Below are 20,160 nucleotides of genomic sequence, written 5' to 3' on the forward strand. Positions count from 1 at the left end.
CACACACACACACACACTAACTTCAGCAGCACGTTCAGTACATGTAATCACAAACACACATGCGTGCCCTCTACAGCACAGCAAAGACCACTCACAGGGTCATTAATCTAGTCTAGTGAGACACCCTAACTAACGTAATTAAACCAAATTATTAGCGTTCAGGCATATTATTTATAAGTTGTAGTGTTCTGAACATGTGCTATAAAGCTGCATTAATTGATCCAAAATACAGCCAAACGGTAATATTGTTTAATATATATTTTTTACTTTTTTAAATGATTATTTTCTGGTTAAATATGTTTTAAAATGCAATTTATTCCTGTTTAGGCAAAGTAGAATTTTCAGCATCATTACACTATTCTTCAGTGTCACGTGATCTTTCAGAAATCAATCTATTATGCTGATTTATGAAAATTCAAAAGAACAGGATTAACACACACACACACACACACACACACGGTGCATCTTTGCTGTACCTTAGAACAATATGGGTGTTTAGACATAACAGATTTACAAATAGACACATTAAAACATAGTAAATAAGTCTCTGTAGAATTTTAAGGGTTTGTCAGATATTTTTATGCATAAACTACAAACAAAATGCATCAAATCTTTTAGATTCACAGAAGCCAATATGCCTTGAGGCGACCAACTGTTTACCATGACTTAATAATTCATATTTATTTATTAACATCTCTCATAAATTCCCAATTATACATTTGCTATTAATTAAAAGATTATTAAATAAAACGCTTGACAGTCAGACCTGGTTTAAACAGTCAAATCAAACTTAATGAATTTACTCCAGAAATTCTTGACATTTAGCCCGCTGGCCAGGAAGTCAACCATATGGTTGGCATTACGTGTAAACGCATTTCCAAAATTTTGTGCAACGATAAACAATATGTGGAAATAAACAGGATGTTTAAAAGGACAGTTGGAACTAGAGCAGTAGAGACTAGAACAAGTAATTCCACTAATTCTTTGAATGATTCCTATTACAGTGGTGAACAAGGTTTGACTCAGTTACACTGCAAACTGATAGTGTATCAACTTAAACTACTCAAAAAACTCATATTTTTTCCCCAATAATGTACTTCTTAAATATTTAAAATAAGTATTTTTATTTTCAGAAGAATGGTTCAAATTCATTCACACAAAAAGCTGCATATTGATCAGAAAGTCTCCTAAATTTCGACTTATCTCTGTGTGCATTTAAAACACATTAAATTCCATGCACTCCCCTTTGAAATGAGAAACAGAATCAGCATATCTTCAGTAGGTTTATTGCAATAAGAGGTCTTTATAACAGAGCCACTGTCTTAGGCAAAGTGCATATAACATTTGACATTTATAACTTAACGGTTCACAGTAAGACATACCAGCACAGATAATCAAACACAACTCCATTAAGCATAATGGCAGCTTGATTTGAATTCTTCAGTGATTTATGTGTAAACATGTATTATAGTGAAGGTCAAATACTTGGCTTGTGCATACTGCATTGCATCAGAAAAGGCCAATGCTATAAAAGAACATGACTGAAACCATAAAAACTACATTTGAAAATAATAATTCACTCAACTATGAAAACTCTGTCATTATTTAACTGTCATTATTTGTTTGTTTAAATCACCCTCATGTCATTCCATTCAACTAAAATGTTTTTTTCTTCTATGAAACAAAAACCACGTAGGCCTTTATGGATTTTAATGAGTATTTCACACAAAAATGGAAAAGTGTGAATGTATTTATTTTTCTTTATTATTTTTGGGTGAACTATTCCTTTAAAAAATAATTCATGAAATGTCAGATGTGTGGGAGCAAGAAATCTGAGTCTCTGGTGCAAACAGGAACAGTCAGGAGTGACCAAAAGGAGCTTGTGTGTTGAGAGGCCTCTGAATGATCACAGCATTTGCTAAGTCAGCTTCCTCCAAACTCTGACCCTCATCTCTCAGCTCTCGGAACGGCAGGGATGTAGTCAGGATGAACGGACCGTCTGTTCTCTGAGCCTGCTCTACAAAAAGCTGCACATCACTGATCCTGGAACAATTACATAAAGGCCAATATGAATGCATCTTCTCAGGGAGCTTTGCAGCAATCATGTTCAAGTCAGAGGCATGAAATCCTTACATGTTGTGACGCAAACGTTGAATCCAGAGTAATCTGATTTGATCTGCTGCAAAGTAGCAGCTTACAATTCTTCATTTTTACCTTGTAAGCTTATATTACATATTTTACATCATTATGTAAAAGCTTTTGAGGGTAGGATTTCAAAACTGGAGCATCACAACATACCCAGGGTGGATTGTGACAATACAATATGAACATCCAGACATAACCTTAGCTGTGTCATGTTTTCAAAAGCAGATTACACTTAATCAAGGTGATGCTTTGTGTATGAAAATACTTTCATGCATTTAAACCAAATAATTTAATAGTACAATTAGTTGGCTGCAGTATTCTGATTAAGTCAAATATGTAAAATTACATTTAGTTTTAAACATAAATATAAATATATCATATATAAATGTATTGCATAGTTACATGTACGCACATACGCTATAGTACTTGTAGTAGTTATTGCTATGTCAGCATCTAAGGCTATCTTCATTGGAAAAACTTGGAGTTGGGATCGTACAATTGTTACATAAACACACACACACACACACACACACAAAAACAAGTGAACACAAAAATACAGCAGTTAAAAGTTTTTTAAATTAACATATGATAAATAAATAGAAAATCTTTTTTTAATAAATTCTGATTAAGCAAGTCCCGAGTGAGCGTGCTTCATAAAAAAAAAAAAAATTATATTTGCATTCAAACTGGGGCACATACACTAAAGATAATAACATAAATAATACTTCTACATATATTAAATTAACACAAAGTAACATCAAGTAATAAAAACGTGCTTCATTTAATAAATAGTATGTCATGCAAAAAACCTTAATGGTCCTCAAAACTGACCAATGGCTTCACAGGGAGATTGTTCAGAAAACCTGAATCTGCCCTTCTTTTTGCAATCAGTTTAATCTATATTATTTATTTAATTTTGCAGAAATGACACAAAAACAAGAAATTTAGCAAAAACAAAAATCTTATTCTTTATGGGGAAATATTATCCAGATGTGTTTTCATGATGCATATGATACTCACCGATGGCACAGATTAAACCTTTGCACGAGACGCTGACCGTCTGCCAGCCAGATCTGGAGGGAGGTCACGGGGAGGTCCTCATTCAGCTCCACAGCTGGGAGAGGAGGACCAGCACAGTCCTCATGTATCGACCGAGACCTGGCCACCACTCGCGGAGCCACGCTACAGAGGACAATCGTTTCAAACTTAATCCATTTCTAAAGTATGGTTAAAAGCCTAGCTTTATCCAATGAACTGCAATTATTGTGGGGTCATGTGATGTCACATGTGATTAGAGGGTCAACTAACTAACACCAACATCTGGATAATCTCTGACACATTTACAGTCACAACATCACAGAGTAGTGTTGCCACGACACCTAGTGGATGTTTGTGGGAATAACCAAGTCTAGATTCATTACTCAAATCTTTCATTTTAATGCTTAATTAATAGCATTTAGTAAAGTATCACTATTATGACTTCTCTTCAGGTGTGAATCTTGGCCAATTCAGAACAATAGAACCTAGAGAGGATCTATTACCTTCCCAGTCTGTAGCCTCGGCCTGTAAACGGGTGAAAGGTCTTTTTCTTTGGGACATACACTTCATCTTTCATGTCCTCCACATTGACTTCTAGTTCTTCATCCTCAGCTCTTCCTTCTAGCTCCAGAGGCAGCTCACTTTAAATAGAGGATTTTTAGATTATTACAAAGCTGAAAGATTTAATGTCTGCGTGGAAGAAAGTACAATAATGATCATAGAATGGCTATTTTAGACCATCGCAAGTAGTGGAATGTGAATGCTATAATATTGTCACAGTGGTAAAAACACTAATCACCCTCGTTTAATGGCGTCCAAGAACTCTTGGTTTTCTTCTAGAGTGTAACTGCGAAACTCTTCATCGTTTACCGTGAAGCCATTTTTCCACAGTCTCACTACAATCTCCACCTGAAAAAGTTTGGACATAAAACAATCTTAAGAATCCTGCAGAAAAATGTATTATTTTTGCATTTCTGTTTGATGATACCAGTGAAATTACACGCTTAAAGGAATATTTCACCCCAAAATCTGATAAAGACATTACAATAATCCACAAATATTCAAAACCACTCCAGTCCATCGATAAACATCTGGTTAAGTCAAAAGCTGTGTGTTTGCAAGAAGCAAATCTGTCATTTAAGACATTTTTTACTTTAAACCATTGCTTCTGGTTAAAATATGAGTCCTTTATCCATAATATTGTGTTTTTTGTGGAAAAGTGCACAGATCAAGCATCATTTTCAAGCCAAAACAGTCCGAAAGCATTCAAAACAAATATGCTATTGGATTTTAATGTGAAAGACAACAGGGCAAGGGCTGTTCTTTTCTACTGGAGGAAGGAAGCGTTAGGAAGCGGGGAAGTCGTGGCCTAATGGTTAGAGCGTCAGACTCCCAATCGAAGGGTTGTGAGTTCGAGTCTCGGGTCGGCAGGAATTGTGGGTGGCGGTAGTCCATGAACAGCTCTCTCTCCACCTTCAATACCACGACTTAGGTGCCCTTGAGCAAGGTATCGAACCCCCATTTGCTCCCCGGGCGCCGCAGCATAAATGGCTGCCCACTGCTCCGGGTGTGTGCTCACAGTGTGTGTGTGTGTTCACTGCTCTGTGTGCACTTCGGATGGGTTAAATGCAGAGCACAAATTCTGAGTATGGGTCACCATACTTGGCTGGATGTCACTTTCACTTCACTTTTTCACTTATCATACAATGGACATGTATTTTTGCCAATAACAACAGTTTTAAGTTAAAAAGCCTTGATGGATTGGTTTCTTACAAACATGCAGCTTTTCACTTCACAAGATTCAATCAGCTGGAGTCATGTGGATAATTGTAATTTTATAATTAGATATAAAAAAATAATTAATCTCATTCTGACGGCACCCATTCATTGCTAGGGTTCCCTTGGTAAACAAGTGAAGTAATGCTACATTTCTCTTAATCTGTTTTGATGAGGATAGAAACTCAGCTATATATTGAATGATCTGAGGTTGAGTAAACTTGCAGCAAATTTTCATTTGTATGTGCAATTTTCCTGATCAAAGTGACATTAACTTGATGTAGCTACTAAATCGCTGCAACATTTTTAATTTTAGGTTACCACCAGGATGTTCTGAATGCGAGTGCACACCTTTTTGCCGCTGCTGGCGACACTGCTGATCTTCTCCACCTCATCGAGCAGGTCCTCCACAGAGAAACTGGATCTAATAGGGCTAACCTCCTCGTCGTCCTCCTCTTCCTCATTTTGTGCCCCTTCACACCTAAGAGCTCATGAAGGCAGCAGAGTGAAGATTGATTTTAGATTACTCCAATTTATGAAGATACAGTAATGGTGTAATGTTCACTCATGATAATGTTTCAAGGATGAGAATAAACAACGATCAGTCTATAGCGGACTTACCATGTGTCATCTTGAACCCTTTCTCTTGAATCAATATCTCTCATCATGACTTCTTTTGTTGTCCATCTTGCAACACAAACATGAGCGGCATATAGAAGTTATTAGGGAAGGTGGAAGTCAATGTAACCACTGCATCAGTGCTTCCTGAATAATTCATGGAGCAGGACTTTCTGTGTGACATTGACAGGTGCAGTGAGATCTGAAATTCTCAAAACACTGATCTGCTTTTCATACCAATCCGTAAGTTAAGGTAAAATTATGTTTCACTGACCAGAAATGACCAGTCATACAGTGACTTCAGCTACTTTTTAAAGATCTTTGATATTTAATGGAATGATTATTCAAATTAAAAATATATTATAAACAGGAATAAATATAAATATAGCCTATTGAATAAAATAAATATGACAATCTACAATAGACTGTATAACAATATAAACCCTTGGCTTTTGGACATGTGCCAGGAAATTACCACGCACTTGAAAAGTATGAAGACATTTCATCAGTATTAACCTGATGACCAGTATTTAAAATGCGATCAGCTGCTTATTACTGAATGATGACGTCACGATGCATTTACAATAATCTATAGGACTATATTGTAAAAAGAAAAATATGACTATATCTTGTCTAACGTTACTTATAATCACAGTTAATGTAATCAAACGTTTTGAGGTCAGGTTCTGGACTATAATGGTACCCGCAAGCAAGCTTCAAGCGCTCTATTCACATTCACTGTAACAAACGGGTCAAAAGCAGCATAATAAATCAAAACAGTGCGACAAAATTACGTAAGGACAGGGTAGGGAGCACGCAAGCGCACTGCTCTCCGTTATAACAGTAAAAACACGCTTAACCCATAACATATCACTTCTGGTTCGCAGATTATTAATCCCCGTTATAAAATTGTAGACTGTTACCAGTGTAAGGCTGCAGTGGTGTCGTAAAGCTGTCTATTCGGGTTGTAAGTTTCTCACAGTTGTCATACCGCTCCGCGCGCTACAGCTGTCCACCATTTCTGTGACGTCTTCTCTCCGTCGCCTGACGTAACGTTTGTGCATACGTCGCTATGACATCACCAAAGCCAAAATGGTGTTTTACTTCGTACTCTATGGTGTGAATATAATGCGTTGGTTCACTGAAGGTAGCTAAATAAAGCGTTCGGTGTGGATAGTGACAGATGCTGCTGAACAAAGTCAGCAGCATTACAGAAGCAAAATATAATATTACAGAAACAAAATATAATATTAAAAACATCATTTTTACATTTAGCAAACGCTTTTATCCAAAGCGACACACAGTCCATTCAGGTTACAATTTTATTTGTATTTATTTTTAATTTTTTTATCCAACACATGTTTCCCGGGAATCAAGCCCACAACCTTTTACACTGCTAACGCAATGCTCTACCACTGAGCAACAGGTGTATATATATATATATATATATATATATATATATATATATATATATATATATATATATATATATATATATATATATATATATATATATATATATATATATATATATATATATATATATATATATATATATATATATATATATATGAAAGCAGCAAGGAAAGTGAGTAGCCCCACACGTAAGCCAATCAGAAAAGTTTAACAAAGCTCTCTGCCAATGGCATGGATTTGGGGCAGGGTTAGTTTCAATGGAAAACAGGGAGTGTTCGGGGAAGCCTTTTTGGCAATAATCATTATTGTTGTAGTTCCATTAGATGCCAGTAGTGGAGGATATAATCTTTCTTTTACTGTTTTACTGTCTACGGATATAATACACACATGCTCATAATAACACTCCCCCCACCAAAGATAATCATATTAGGGTGTTTTGTAAGTGCACTGCCATTTACTCACCACTCCTAACAGAAGTACAAGATCAGAGAGAGTTAAACCATCTGAATGAACTTGGAAAGGAAATTACTTCCCATTCTTTACTATAATTATTTAAATGAAATTTTCCTATTTTAATTTTGCCTGACGACGATATTAGGAACAAATATGTTAGAGAAACTCATGCACTGGATGGAAATTTATTGAAAATTAATATAGACTTTCCATTATTTTCCAATGACATTTTAAGATGATATCCACCCTTTTCCGAGCCTGGAAGTCACTTTGAATGTCCCTGGCATCTTCAGTTTTGAAATGATAATAATTATTACAATAAATTGTATTTAAACCATATCCTATTTATACTTTGTGGCATCAACAGTGTAAATATAACGATTACAAAAAGTACTGTGCATGGCACAGTGAAACTGGTAATATGGTGCTTAGATAAACTCCATGGTACTGTCCAAGGTACTTAAAAATACCGTAGTACTACTATGGTGGTACATGTTTAACATTTTGGACATAGCATGTCGTGGATGAACAAACATAACCGTTGATCAATTTTTTTTGTTTTGTTACTGAGCCAAATATTAGAAAGAAAATTAACACATTTTAAACTTTAAAAATGTACAACAAATATGTTGCAACTTTTAAATTCTTCACCAAATATTTAATTTACATAATATATTAAATAATATGTAATATGTAAATTATATAACTAAAAGAAAACAACGTATTCTTTCACTTTTGCGCAGCTTTTGTATTAAAAAAAAAAATATATATATATATATCAATGTTTCAAAATTTCTGTGGCGCCAAACATGCGCGCGCTCATGTAGCGGAAGTGGCTCGCCAGAGAGTTTCGGCTGGCTGACAGCAGAGGGAGAGAGAGAGAAAGAGAAATGGCGCCTCGGCTCTAGTAGCTGAGACACAGTCAGAACGAAAGCAGCTGGCAATAGCTATAGGACAGGATCTGTCTATCAGTGGAGACAGACAGCAATCATGGTGAACACCAGAAAGAGCTCGGAGCACAAGCCCATCGGTCCTTTCATCTCGGGCAGGACGAGGTCGTCTCAGAGGAACAACCCAAACTTGGACGAGCACAACAGCCGTGTAAGGAAGAGAGAGACACCGGCAGCCTATTCTCTCCGCCAGCCGGTTAGCGAGCTGCTCACTCTGGCCTTTTGGAGATGGATGGATGGATGTATAGATAAATGAATGAATGTCCACCTTTTTTGTTCACAAATTGCGCCTCGAGTGACACTTGGCGATACATAAATGGCAGTTTAATGACACGACAGCGCTTAATCGCGGCGTCTCGCTTAGTTTAATTTGTTTTGTCACACACAATAGCTGGACTTTACTAACGCTGGCCGGCTGTTTTTATGGACTCAGTGCCCCCAAGTTGTCTTTGTTATATTGGTGTTCGATTCGCGAACGAATCGTTCTGTTGAGTCGGTTATTTCGAATGATTCGTGCGAACCGATTCGCTGTGTTTGCAAACAGACAGCCATTTATAACTTAATATTGTTCGAGCAGGTACCTTTATAAACATATTTATTTGTCTATTAAGAATTGCCGTGACAACACCCAGAATAATTTTACGTACAACTTGAAATAAGACTATAGATTTAATACATACTTAATGAGATTTTCGAAAACGTTTATCTGTAAAAGAACTAGGAGCGCTTCTGAGCGATGAATCAAGTGAATCGAATCATTGTTAGAACCGACTCGCCTGCACGATTCGAGCATTATTTAGTTGTGTGTGTTCGTTGCGCTCGATAGACACCGGTGTGCGCCATGCTGCCTGTCATGCTCACCGATAAATCGTCAAAACAAATGCGCGTTTGACACCTTTTGTCGGATGAAAAACGTCTCGTCCACCGCGTGTCTTCAACAATAAAACAAGCTAATTGTGGGGGAAGGGAAAGGCTCAGCTGAGACAGACACCTTGTGGCTCAAAACAGACATTGTTCGTGATTGTTTGGAAAGTAAACTTGAGTAAATGTCTTAAAATATATGATATTTATTGCACTTAAGGACAAGTAAGTGAGTGTTTGTGTGTAACTATAGCTGCTGTTTGTTATCGGCTCTGACACTGGTTTTGTTTTGTTCATAGTACACACATACTTTCTGAAATGATAACATCCTGAGTTCATATCGCAGGGCTTTAAGTTTGGTCGTGTTATCAAGGGACTGCCATGTTTATTTGGCCATGTACCATGGTACTCTCTGGTATTCAGTACTATGGTGTATATCACAGATGTGAAGTTCCATGCCATTACCAGCTGATATCATTCGTACCACCACAATATATATATATATATATATATATATATATATATATATATATATATATATATATATATATATATATATATAATTTTTTTTTTTTTTTTTTTTTTTCAAGTGTCTGCAGTTTTATTATAAAGTTCTGTGCTAGTTCTTAGTCAAGGTTCTTTTGAGTTATTTAAACAAAAAGAAACCTGTATAGCTGCTACAAGTTTTTGGGATAAGAGGTTTGGGCTTGTTCTCTTTTTGGTGTTGAATTTGGTCAGTGCATTAACTGGAGATTCTTTGTTTTACTTGTTATAAGTTTTAAGTGCACAATGCCACTAACTTACATCACTAGCCTTTTAGTTCGATTGATTGAATTCATGAAGGTTTCTCACAGTCATTGAAAACCACCTGGAAATATCAATCAATTTTGATAACGTTTATCCCATGCAATTCATAAAATCTGAATTTGGGAGATGAAATGAGTCTGTCATTCACAGGGTTAGTAGAGACTAATGAAGTCTCTATAACCTGAATCCACAGGTTCTTTTAGGCAACTCAAGGACTCTGTAATATAGCGCTGAGTGTCCCTAGTGCAGATCGTGTTTGAGAGTGGACGTTCTGCCATTATATTTCTCTTTGTGTATTCTGCATGCTTTTGCAAGCTTTTAAATATCCTGCACACCTCTGTCTGTTACAGAAGGAGCCTAGCAGTGATGTTAACAGCAGTAGTCCACGTTTGTCCCCACCACCCAAGCGGACACGCAGACAGACGCCACCAAGTTCTACCGATACTTCTCCAAGTCCCCAGAGTAAAGGCCAGAGAGGCTCATGGACCATGTCCAAACACTGTACTAGGTGAGTTCTGACAATCTGTGTAGAGTTGTATGAGTAGTACATATTTTGTATGGTATTTTGATGATCCAGTCCCATTATAATGAAGTACAAAAGTCGCTTATTCATGTTTTGTGAGATTTCCAGTCGGGACTCACATTGCGGCACACCGCACACACAACAGGAGCAAAACGGTTAAATCTAGGATTTTTCTGTCTTCTTGTTAGTGGTTTCTCGCATCTTGAAAATCTTATAAGATTTAAAAAAATCTTTTAGTTTGTACCCATTATTGTTTATGTGATAAAAGGAGATGTATTGTTATTTGTTGTGAGCTATTTCTCATTGATTTCCACATTGTCTTCCAGGTTGTCCACTGGTGCCTTGCAGAATGGACACAGTAAGTGTATATTATTCATTTATTAATCACTTACAAGGAAGTGTTCACCCAAAAATGACAATATACTGACTGACACACATCTGATTTCTTTCCCAGCTTTTTATGTTAACTTAAGACAGGGAAAGATAACTTATTTTGGTACTGTATGGATTGAAACTTTATATCTGTAACCCTCAAATCAGATATGCTGCTTTTTTAAGCTTTATTGTTTTTAAAGAAACATGAAAGCAACAGTACTCGATAGAATGGTCATTTGGTCACCTATGCATCCATACTTAAGTTATTGATGGAAATATATGTCGGATAATGTGAATTAACAAAAAGTTGTACACGCAATGAATTTCCCAGTATTGCAAATCTTGATCCATTCATAGATTTAATAGAAATAATCATTCACTCGTGTTTTGGACATTGGTCACAAAATCCATGCAGTCAGTATATTTAATAGATGCTACAAATATGCTGCCTTTAGAAAATTCAGAAAATCAGGTTTGATTTCATTATGATTCCTCAGGTGATGGTTTTTAATAACCCCTGTGTAACCCATAGGTCGAATGAGTCTGAGGGGTGATTCGACATCAGATGGGGCCCACGGTCGCATGAATGGTCATGTTGAGCTCAAGAGAAGCCGTCGAGTCAGGAAGTCCCAGTTCGAACACCTCAATCAGAGTTTACTTTTTGACCAACTTGTCAACAGGTAAAGCTAATGGTTGTTCACGTAGCTAATTCATGCCAGAAGTATGGTGGTAGCTGTCTTGAAATAAGAATACACTTGCAAACATTCTAGAAAGACCATTTAATGTTGCTAAACTTCTGAACAGCTTGTTCAGAAACTTTGACTGATGAATGCATGAACACATGATCTAAACGGCCATTCATTGTTGGCCCAGCCAGTCAGCAGATTGTTAAGCAGATGATTTAACCCCTGGTTGCTTGAGCGAGGCTGTATATAAACATTCTGAGCATCAAATGCCTTTGGCTTCAAACCAACTAGCTTTCTACCCTAAACATCCACTAGGAGCTCAGTATCAAAATCATATTCTGTTTGGACTTTGTTTGAATAGGTTGAAATTCCCTCATGGTTTTGAGTAGCTGATGTATAATTAGTAGGACATCTGATGAAGCCAACAAAGTTTACTATTGCAGAAACAGGCACCTTGAGCTCAACAATAACTAAATGTGACTGCAAGTGAACATGCTATGTACATCACGTCTTTTTTTGTGCTCAAGTTAGTTATTTCAAATGCGGTATGCGTGCTCATAATGGAAGAGATGCGCTCGTTTTTTCCACGCACGTCCGCACCACATCTAGTTAAAAACATCTCAGCTTTTCAGAATGACGCAAGCGCACCAGGTCATGTGAAAAGAACCGACTCAATCAGCTTCCTTCGGGGTGAAATTCCCCGTTGTTTTTGGAAAATGGGGTGCACCCAAACACTGCAGAGTTTTTTACTTTTCTTCGAAAATAAATCTTGTAGCAGAGTTACAGCAAGGGTTTTTCGGTGGTGGAAATCCATTACTGAAATGTCCTTGTTGTAACGGAGATCGCAGCTCATGGCTGCTTAGCAACGACAGATGCCTCAGGAGCACAAATGCCCGAGTGCTTTGGAAAGAAGGAGAAAGCGACGCTCGTGTGTGTGTGTTAACACACTGGGCGCATTGACACATGCAACCACACGCCTACAGACATATTTAGCTGAGCAAGCCAAATGAAGCGAGCGAAAAGTAGGCCGATTTTCGACAGAAAGGGCAACTCGTTACTGGCAAAATATGCTACGAGTTATTAAAATAAAGCATTAGTACAATTACAATGCAATATAACTTGCGACACAAGTTCACGTCATGTGATGCGATTTTCAAGTTTTCCTTACTCTTTGGAGTGTTACTATACACTGTTCGTGAATAGATAAGATCCCTAAAGTTGCAAAGACTAAAGTCCCCTCCTAAAACGGCTCATTCACACACACCCCCACGTCTATGTTAGGATGTGGGAAGATTTGCATAACACCGCCCAAATGTTCACGCAAAGAAAGAAGGCGTGACTTTGATTCTCACTGTAGTACAGTTACCGCCGGCACAATGTCGTGTAGATGCCGTGTTTTGTTGTTTAGTCCATAAGTAGTAGGGCTGGGCGATAAATCGATTTTATCGATTAACTCGAATTTGACGTTAAGGGCGATTTGTTTTAAGTGAATATCGGTTTTCTCTTTAACTTCCACCACCGGCTCTCCCCTTAGGCTTCCGTAGTTCAGAGTGGGCTCTCCCTCCCCCGCTTTCCTTACAGCCGCACACAGACAACATGACAGTTAACAGCGCAGAATTCGTTCCAAAGAAAGGCACCATTTCATCCATTGTTTGGAATTGGTTTGCTTTATTAGTGTCAGACACAGAACAAATAACGCCACATTGCAAAGTGTGTTTAAAAGCCGTTGCTACAAAAGGTAGCAGCACAACAAATTTATTCCAGCATCTTAAACAGTAGGGATGGGTACCGAAACCCGGTATTAAACTGGCCCCAGGGCTAAATTATGAAAGACCGTATTTAGTATCAGTAAGATCTGACGCTATCGGTTGTTAAGTGATGAAGTAAGAAGCGCTGCTTCCGGGTCCAAGCCTCAACTCGCTTCACTTGAGAATACTACCCCAGCAGCCGTTTATGAGCACTGTTTATTCATATTAATCATTTAAGCTAAACGCTTTCAAACTTACGGTATACACTACAGTCTCCGTGCTCACAGCGTCCCAAACACAAATATTTTTTTTATATTTATATTTTCATTGTCTGGCTATCTGGGACTTCGGTATGGAGTTAAAGTTTAAGATTATAACTTTTTCGCTAGTATTGTATCACATTGTGAGTTTATATTAGCACCTTTTGTTGTTTTCTCGTGGTAACTGATAGAGCGTTTGGACACGGAAGCGCTGCTACGTGACGTCAGATTTAACAAGCGAATCGGTTCTGCTTTCGGTACTGGAGGGGGAAAAAATTATGTACTATTTATTTTTCCTTAATAATGTTATCGTGCACATTTTATCTCACCAAACTTTTCTAATGTGCGATCATATTAAGTCGTTTGTCTGTGAGATTTGCGAAATCTGTCATGCCCGCTGCGGAGGCTGTCTGTCAGTCACACACACACACACACACACACACACACAACAAGAATGAGCGCGGCGCACACACACGAATAACAGAACGAAAACTCCCGCTAAATAATAAATAGTGACGATGGCGAAAAGATTTGCTTAATAATGTTATCGTGCACATTTTATCTTACCAAACATTTCTAATTTGCAATATTATTAAGAAGTTTGTCTGTGAGATCTGCGACATCTCTCATGCGAGCCGCGGAGGCTGTCTGTCAGTCACAAACACACAACAAGAACGAGCGCGGCGCACACACACGAATAACTGAACGAAAACTCCCGCTAAATAATAAAGAGTGACGATGGCGGAGAGAGCAAAACGTTCCAAAGTGTGGTTATACTTCACTAGCGTTAGGGTGACCAGATGAGATTATTCAAAGATCAACAGTCTGTCATTAGTCTTTAGTGTGCCACAAAAAACAACAACATTAAAATCATGAACTCAAATGTCAATGTAAAAAGAAAAAAACAATGACTGTTGTAACAGTGCGTAAATCAGACCTTTCTGTAATGCTAACGCTAATGAGTTTAAAGTTTTGTTCGCACTTTATGACTACCACTGTGACAAGTATGTATTTTTGTAATAGATCTAATTTTGTCATTTTGGTTACATTTAACCAAAAGTGTTTTATCAAAGAAATGTATCCGATTCATCACAAATGCAGACATGGTTTTATGTTTACGCGGCACGATGCAATGCATAAAAAGACGGTAGAAGTCATTATAATCCATAATTATGTCCCCACTGGATGCAACAAATGGCTCGTTTGTAGTGGGTTTTATTTTTTTTGTCTTGTATCTCCGGTGTTCTGACCGGGACACCCTTCACAGTATGGCTAGGTGTGTAACATTTCTGTCACACACTTGATGTATTCGGCCAATCACAACACGCTGGATAGCTATCCAATCAGAGCACACCTTGCTTTTCAGCCTGATGAGCTTTGTAAAAAAAAAACACTAAACGTTTCAGAAAGGTGGGGCCTACAGGAGAAACAATAATGTACAGTATGTGGAAAATAATGTTTTTTGAACCTTAAACCCTATAAACACATTGGATTACACAAAATAATGTTCTTCTTAGCAACATCATATGACCCCTTTAAAAATATGTAGATTGAGCAGGAGTTACTGCTGGGTTTAGTGTGTAAATAATTTTGTTTACATGTTAGAGACTTTGCAATTATTATGTATGTATGTGAAATATTGCAATTTGGACACTTTCATTGTGAATTAATTTGTTGGGTTTATAAAAGTGAATTTAATTGAAATTACTTATTTGCTTTGGGTATTCATTAACATCATTTCACATCTTTTAAAAAAATTGTTTATATATTATGATTATATTGGCTTGGTTGATTTTGAAATACATTTTTAATGAAGCACGTACTGGGTTGTGTCCTAATCAGGTTTTTATTATGAGGTAACATGATGCTGCTAGTCAAAGACAGATGGTGGAAGTGTATTGGAGAGAGGAGACCTGCTGGTGTTGCACATGAATGGCTTGAGCTGCTTTACTCATTCTGAATGACGTTCTTCCATATTAAGCCTGTGAAGCCTGACACATGAATTACTAGTTAGAAATTTGCATGTGTTTTTGTTGTGTATAATATTTGATAAATCAGGCTTTTATGGATTCTATATAGTGGTCGACCGATATATTGCCAAGGCCGATAATTCAGCCGATATGGTCTCTTTTTTTTTCAAATATCGACATCGGCCGATAAGTTTTTCTGTTATGCCGATGCGTTTTAGGTGGGACTTTTATTTTGACAGCGCTGTGAACGGCAGCTTTAAATGCAAACCTTATTATACTTTATCGTTTGCCGTCAGCATTCAGCAAATACACATTTACATAATTTAAACAAATCTTTGAATGGCTAATGAAAATTACATTTTGCAAACTTGGCAATCTTAGTCGAATCCAGTTGTGAGATCTTGTGATTTGACCTGCATGATCACGTGTTCTCTGAATGACTTTCAGTCCATGCAAATTGAATGCTTTAAACATTAAACTTGTGATGTCAAATTATGCTGCACTTTATGCATTTGCCCACTGTCATATTCATGTCATTTTCACTGTGTGCTGTATGTAAATGGGGTGTTACCTCGGCTTTATTAAAAAAAAAAAAAAAAAAAAGCACATGAAAAGATTCCCAGTGCACACAAACTTCCCAGAATACTGAGTGCTCTGCTGGTTACAGTTTACTTTGTAATTATATTTTTATTAAATATTTATTTATTTGTGAAAAATGCTTTTGTTATAAGTAGGATTATTTTACGGATGTATTTTTTAATCCATTTTCAAATGATTTCAAATCTCTTAAATATCAATTAAAATAAATAAAATTATATTGGCCATCTGCCACCCTGCTGTCAAAGATATCAGCATCGGCTGTCATTAAAAAAAACTATTTATCGGTCTACCACTAATTCTATAGTATGATATACAGAATATAAAGAATGAAGAGGTAAACAAAAGACACCTCCATTTTATTCAGAGGCTCAAACTGAGGGAAGTTATATAATTTGGTGCAGCTGCTTATATTTATCTTTATCTATATTTATCAAGAAATTCTGATAGCTTGTAATGTAAATCAGTGAGATCTTTATAACAGTATATAAAATGCATTTAAATTTAAGTTGTCACTTTATATCCCAATAATATGTCTTTTATAAGATGATATTTGAATGCTTAGTTTTGTTGTTTATATTGAGGGTGTAAAACTAATTAAGTAATTGTTGCTTTATTCTTACTTGAATTTCATTTTAATCAGTCATTTAGTTTATTAGTTTGCATTAAAAACAATAATAATAATCATGATAAACAACTTGTTGTTTGTGACCGCGGACCACAAAACCAGTCATAAGGGTCAATTCTGATTAATGCATCATCTGAAAGCTGAATAAATAATCTTTCCATTTGATGTATGGTTTGTTAGGAGGACAATATTTGACTGAGATCCAACTATTTTAAAATCTGGAATCTGAGGGAGCAAAAAAAATCGAAATATTGAGAAAATAATCTTTAAAGTTGTCCAAATAAAGTTCTTAGCAATGCATATTACTAATAAAAAAAGTTTTGATCTATTTCAGGTAGGAAATTGAAAAAATATTTTCATTGAACATGATCTTAATATTAGGGCTGTGCAAAAAATCAAATTCGATTTTCATGCACAACTCCTCAGTAAAGACGCTCCTTTAATTAGAAGTATTATCTCCAGCATGTGTGTTCAGATCAGGGTTGCCAGGTTTTCACAACAAATCCTTTCCCGTTGCTTCTCAAAACTAGTCCAAAACTAATTGCGATTCCAGGAGGTTCCCAGAAAAAAAAAAAATGCTTCCCGGGGTTAAAATATAAGTTTTTTTTTTTTGGCATGGTTGTCTTGGTAAAATTCGCATTTTAGGGGCTAAATATCACGTTATTGGTATTGGGGTTGCTTCGAACTGCGGACATGAAAAACAACCGCAGACTTGGCAGCAGATACTACACAGAGCCATAGTCTACAGACAACTAACACAAAATCGCTTTCAAAATCGACAAAGAATCGCCACCGATTTTAAAATCGATTTTGTGTAGGTTGTCAGTGAATTACGGCTCGGTGTGTAAATGCCAACCATTGTTGCCAAGTCTGTGGTCGTTTTTCATGTCCGCGGGTCGAAGCGACTATACCAGTAACGTGATATTTAGCCCCTAAAATGCGAACCTCCTGGAAACGTGTTTGTGCTAGTTTTCGACTAGTTTTGAGAAGCAACTGGGCAGGATTTGTTGTGAAAACCTGGCAACCATGATCTGAATGCACGTGCTGGAGATATACTTCTAATTACAGGAGCATAATGATGAGATGTGCTTGAAAATCGCATTCGATTTTTTGCACATCCCTACTTAATATCCTAATGATTTTTGGCATAAAAGAAAAATTGATAATTTTGACCCATACAATATTTTTTTTGGCAATTGCTAGAAATATACTCCAGCAACTCAAGACCTGTTTTGTTTTTTTTTTTGGTCCAGGGTCACATTTAATATCAGAGTGTAAAGCAAGTTCTGAGTGAATTAGACTAGAGTCTTAGCTGTGAATCCAGAATATCCAGCATTAGATGAGTGTATAGTCTTGTATTGTTGTACATGTGATGCGTTGATTCGACTTGATTTTGCACTAAAATGGAATTTATTAAACCACATTTATTCTACATTTGGGCCTCTAACACTGTTCCATATCTATTTTATCGACTTGTTTTATTTTATTAATAATAAAAATAAAAAAAACTTTATCCTCTTAACACTCTTTATTCTCTGTTCTATGTCTATTCTATCTACTTATATATATAAACTGTTAGGTTAACTGAGGCTCTTTTGTTGATTTTGATTGCCTCTGTTGTCCTCATTTGTAAGTCGCTTTAAGTAAAAGCGTCTGCTAAATGACTAAATGTAATGTGAAACATGGAATGAAGTTATGATTGAGAGATGAACAAAATAAACATTCCTCAAAAGCCGATGGGTCATATTTGATCACATTTTATATGATTTTTCTAATAAATGATGTATGGATAATCAAGTAAAAAATCTGTAAAATTTCACAGCAAAACCTACTATACTGGAAGGTCTGAAATGCCTTTTACCTGCTAATTGCTATTAAAGTATAAAGAACCTGTACTAATTACTGATTTTTAGCGTTTTTAAAGATCTGGATCTGTTTTATTAGACTAAAAAGTTTTTTTATTTTATTAAATGCATACATTTTTATGTCTGTTTTTAGTACGGCAGAAGCAGTTCTTCAAGAGATGGACAACATCAGCAGCATACGGCAGAATCGGGAAGTGGAGCGCCTCCGCATGTGGACGGACACCGAACTGGTGACTCTTCCTGTTCTTTAACACTGATGATTGAACACCAGAACAATTGGGCCGCCTTATTTTCCATCTCATTATGCAAACGATTGCCCACATTGAGGTTATTAAAATCCTGCTTCACTCTGAAGCATTGGCCTTTCTCTTCAGTGTGGGCTGTGAACCCACTGATGAGTCAAAACACACACCACTAACTCCAATGATTCTTCGACATTCCTCATTTAGATGTTTGTTGATTTATTTGTATTTTTTTATGCTGCAGGAAAACATGGACATGTACTCCCGTGTGAAGAGGAGGAAATCTTTGCGTAGGAACACGTATGGAATGCAGGCGCATCACAAAGTCAAATCAAAAGACCCCGAAGAGGAGGAAGGAACGGAAGGTATGTATGGACTCTGAAACTGCCCTATATGCTGTTTAATTGATTAATTCACTGATTATTAAATAGACATTTTTTTCTTATTTTATTTGACTTATTTTACATTTTTGGCTTGTTTGTATTTATTTATTGCATCTGACAAAGTCATCTGTCTTTGTTAATTTGTTTTAAATCTGTACCTTGTATTTTGTTTGTGAGAAAATTGCAGAAGTTCTGAATGTAAATAATGTTTCTATTTTCAGATGGGATGATGAAAAGATTTAGTTTGTTGTTTGTTCTAAAGAGTTTTTTTTTTTTTTTTTTAAAGAGTCGAATGAGGAGGGAGAGGAGGATGAGGATGTGGAGGCTGATGATGATGAAGACGATGAAGGAGATGAGGCAGAAGAGGCTGGAGAGGAGAATGACAGACCGTATAACCTCAGGCAGCGTAAAACTGTGCAGCGATATGAAGCACCTCCAATAGGTACCTGCTCTGGACACATTCACACCTGAGCTTACCTGAGCTTCCTGTATTCCTAAAGTCATGCCGCAGCATCCTTATGACCAGCAGATATTTCCATGCCATGCAGTGTGTGCAATTAATGACTGTTTTAAATTATGATTTTGCTTTTTGAATGTTTTATTTGTGTTTTCTCAGAGCCAGTGAACAGGAAGCAAAGCAAGGGCTCTCTGTTTGACACGCATAGATCTCCTGCAAGAAGAAGCCATATTAGGTGAATAATGGTTATTTACAGCAATCCAGTCCATCCAATCCAGTTTTTTTTTTTTTGAGGGCTATATTTTCTGTAATTAAAACATTAAGTGACATAAGATAATAAATGTAAAAACTTGAATTAATGT

At 36.6% G+C, this 20,160-nt stretch overlaps 2 protein-coding genes across 5 annotated transcripts in view; one reads left to right on the forward strand and one right to left on the reverse strand.

The window, feature by feature from the left end:
• Positions 1 to 1,266: 1,266 nt before the first annotated feature.
• LOC113092570 (UBX domain-containing protein 2A-like) lies at positions 1,267 to 6,635 on the reverse strand. Of its 3 annotated transcripts, none has more exons than XM_026258191.1 (7): positions 6,501 to 6,635; positions 5,581 to 5,646; positions 5,311 to 5,440; positions 3,983 to 4,092; positions 3,687 to 3,824; positions 3,166 to 3,327; positions 1,267 to 2,043 (listed from the first exon to the last, which is right to left on the reverse strand). In XM_026258191.1, exons 2-7 carry the CDS (start codon positions 5,625 to 5,627, stop codon positions 1,860 to 1,862), a joined length of 771 nt encoding a protein of 256 aa, XP_026113976.1. In that variant the 5' UTR covers positions 5,628 to 5,646; positions 6,501 to 6,635; the 3' UTR covers positions 1,267 to 1,859. The 3 variants fall into 3 exon arrangements, with proteins under 3 accessions (XP_026113976.1, XP_026113979.1, XP_026113978.1); XM_026258194.1 differs by having other exon boundaries at positions 5,311 to 5,447; XM_026258193.1 differs by having other exon boundaries at positions 5,581 to 5,750; positions 6,501 to 6,627.
• A 1,651-nt stretch (positions 6,636 to 8,286) lies between these two features.
• The window catches only part of LOC113092586 (ATPase family AAA domain-containing protein 2B-like), a 77,580-nt gene continuing 65,706 nt past the window's right edge, over positions 8,287 to 20,160 (forward strand). The window contains exons 1-8 of one of the 2 annotated variants that reach the window (XM_026258233.1): positions 8,287 to 8,592; positions 10,415 to 10,572; positions 10,914 to 10,945; positions 11,495 to 11,642; positions 18,850 to 18,946; positions 19,203 to 19,323; positions 19,628 to 19,783; positions 19,958 to 20,033. In XM_026258233.1, the coding sequence (XP_026114018.1) occupies positions 8,437 to 8,592; positions 10,415 to 10,572; positions 10,914 to 10,945; positions 11,495 to 11,642; positions 18,850 to 18,946; positions 19,203 to 19,323; positions 19,628 to 19,783; positions 19,958 to 20,033 (944 nt within the window). In that variant the 5' untranslated portion in view covers positions 8,287 to 8,436. The remainder of the gene's footprint in view (positions 8,593 to 10,414; positions 10,573 to 10,913; positions 10,946 to 11,494; positions 11,643 to 18,849; positions 18,947 to 19,202; positions 19,324 to 19,627; positions 19,784 to 19,957; positions 20,034 to 20,160) is intronic. The other variant, XM_026258234.1, reaches the window with a different exon arrangement.

This window comes from Carassius auratus, unplaced genomic scaffold (genome assembly GCF_003368295.1).
Source record: "Carassius auratus strain Wakin unplaced genomic scaffold, ASM336829v1 scaf_tig00214657, whole genome shotgun sequence".
Lineage (NCBI taxonomy): Eukaryota > Metazoa > Chordata > Actinopteri > Cypriniformes > Cyprinidae > Carassius > Carassius auratus.

What these genes read in the sequence shown, in the direction of transcription:
- LOC113092570 (XM_026258191.1), bottom strand. Translation starts at nt 5,627, where the DNA reads ATGATGAGAGATATTGATTCAAGAGAAAGGGTTCAAGATGACACATG. An exon ending in TTGGACGCCATTAAACGAGG is followed by an intron (nt 3,825 to 3,982) that starts GTGATTAGTGTT and finishes CTCTATTTAAAG; the next exon opens with TGAGCTGCCTCTGGAGCTAG. An exon ending in AGGTTTAATCTGTGCCATCG is followed by an intron (nt 2,044 to 3,165) that starts GTGAGTATCATA and finishes TAATTGTTCCAG; the next exon opens with GATCAGTGATGTGCAGCTTT.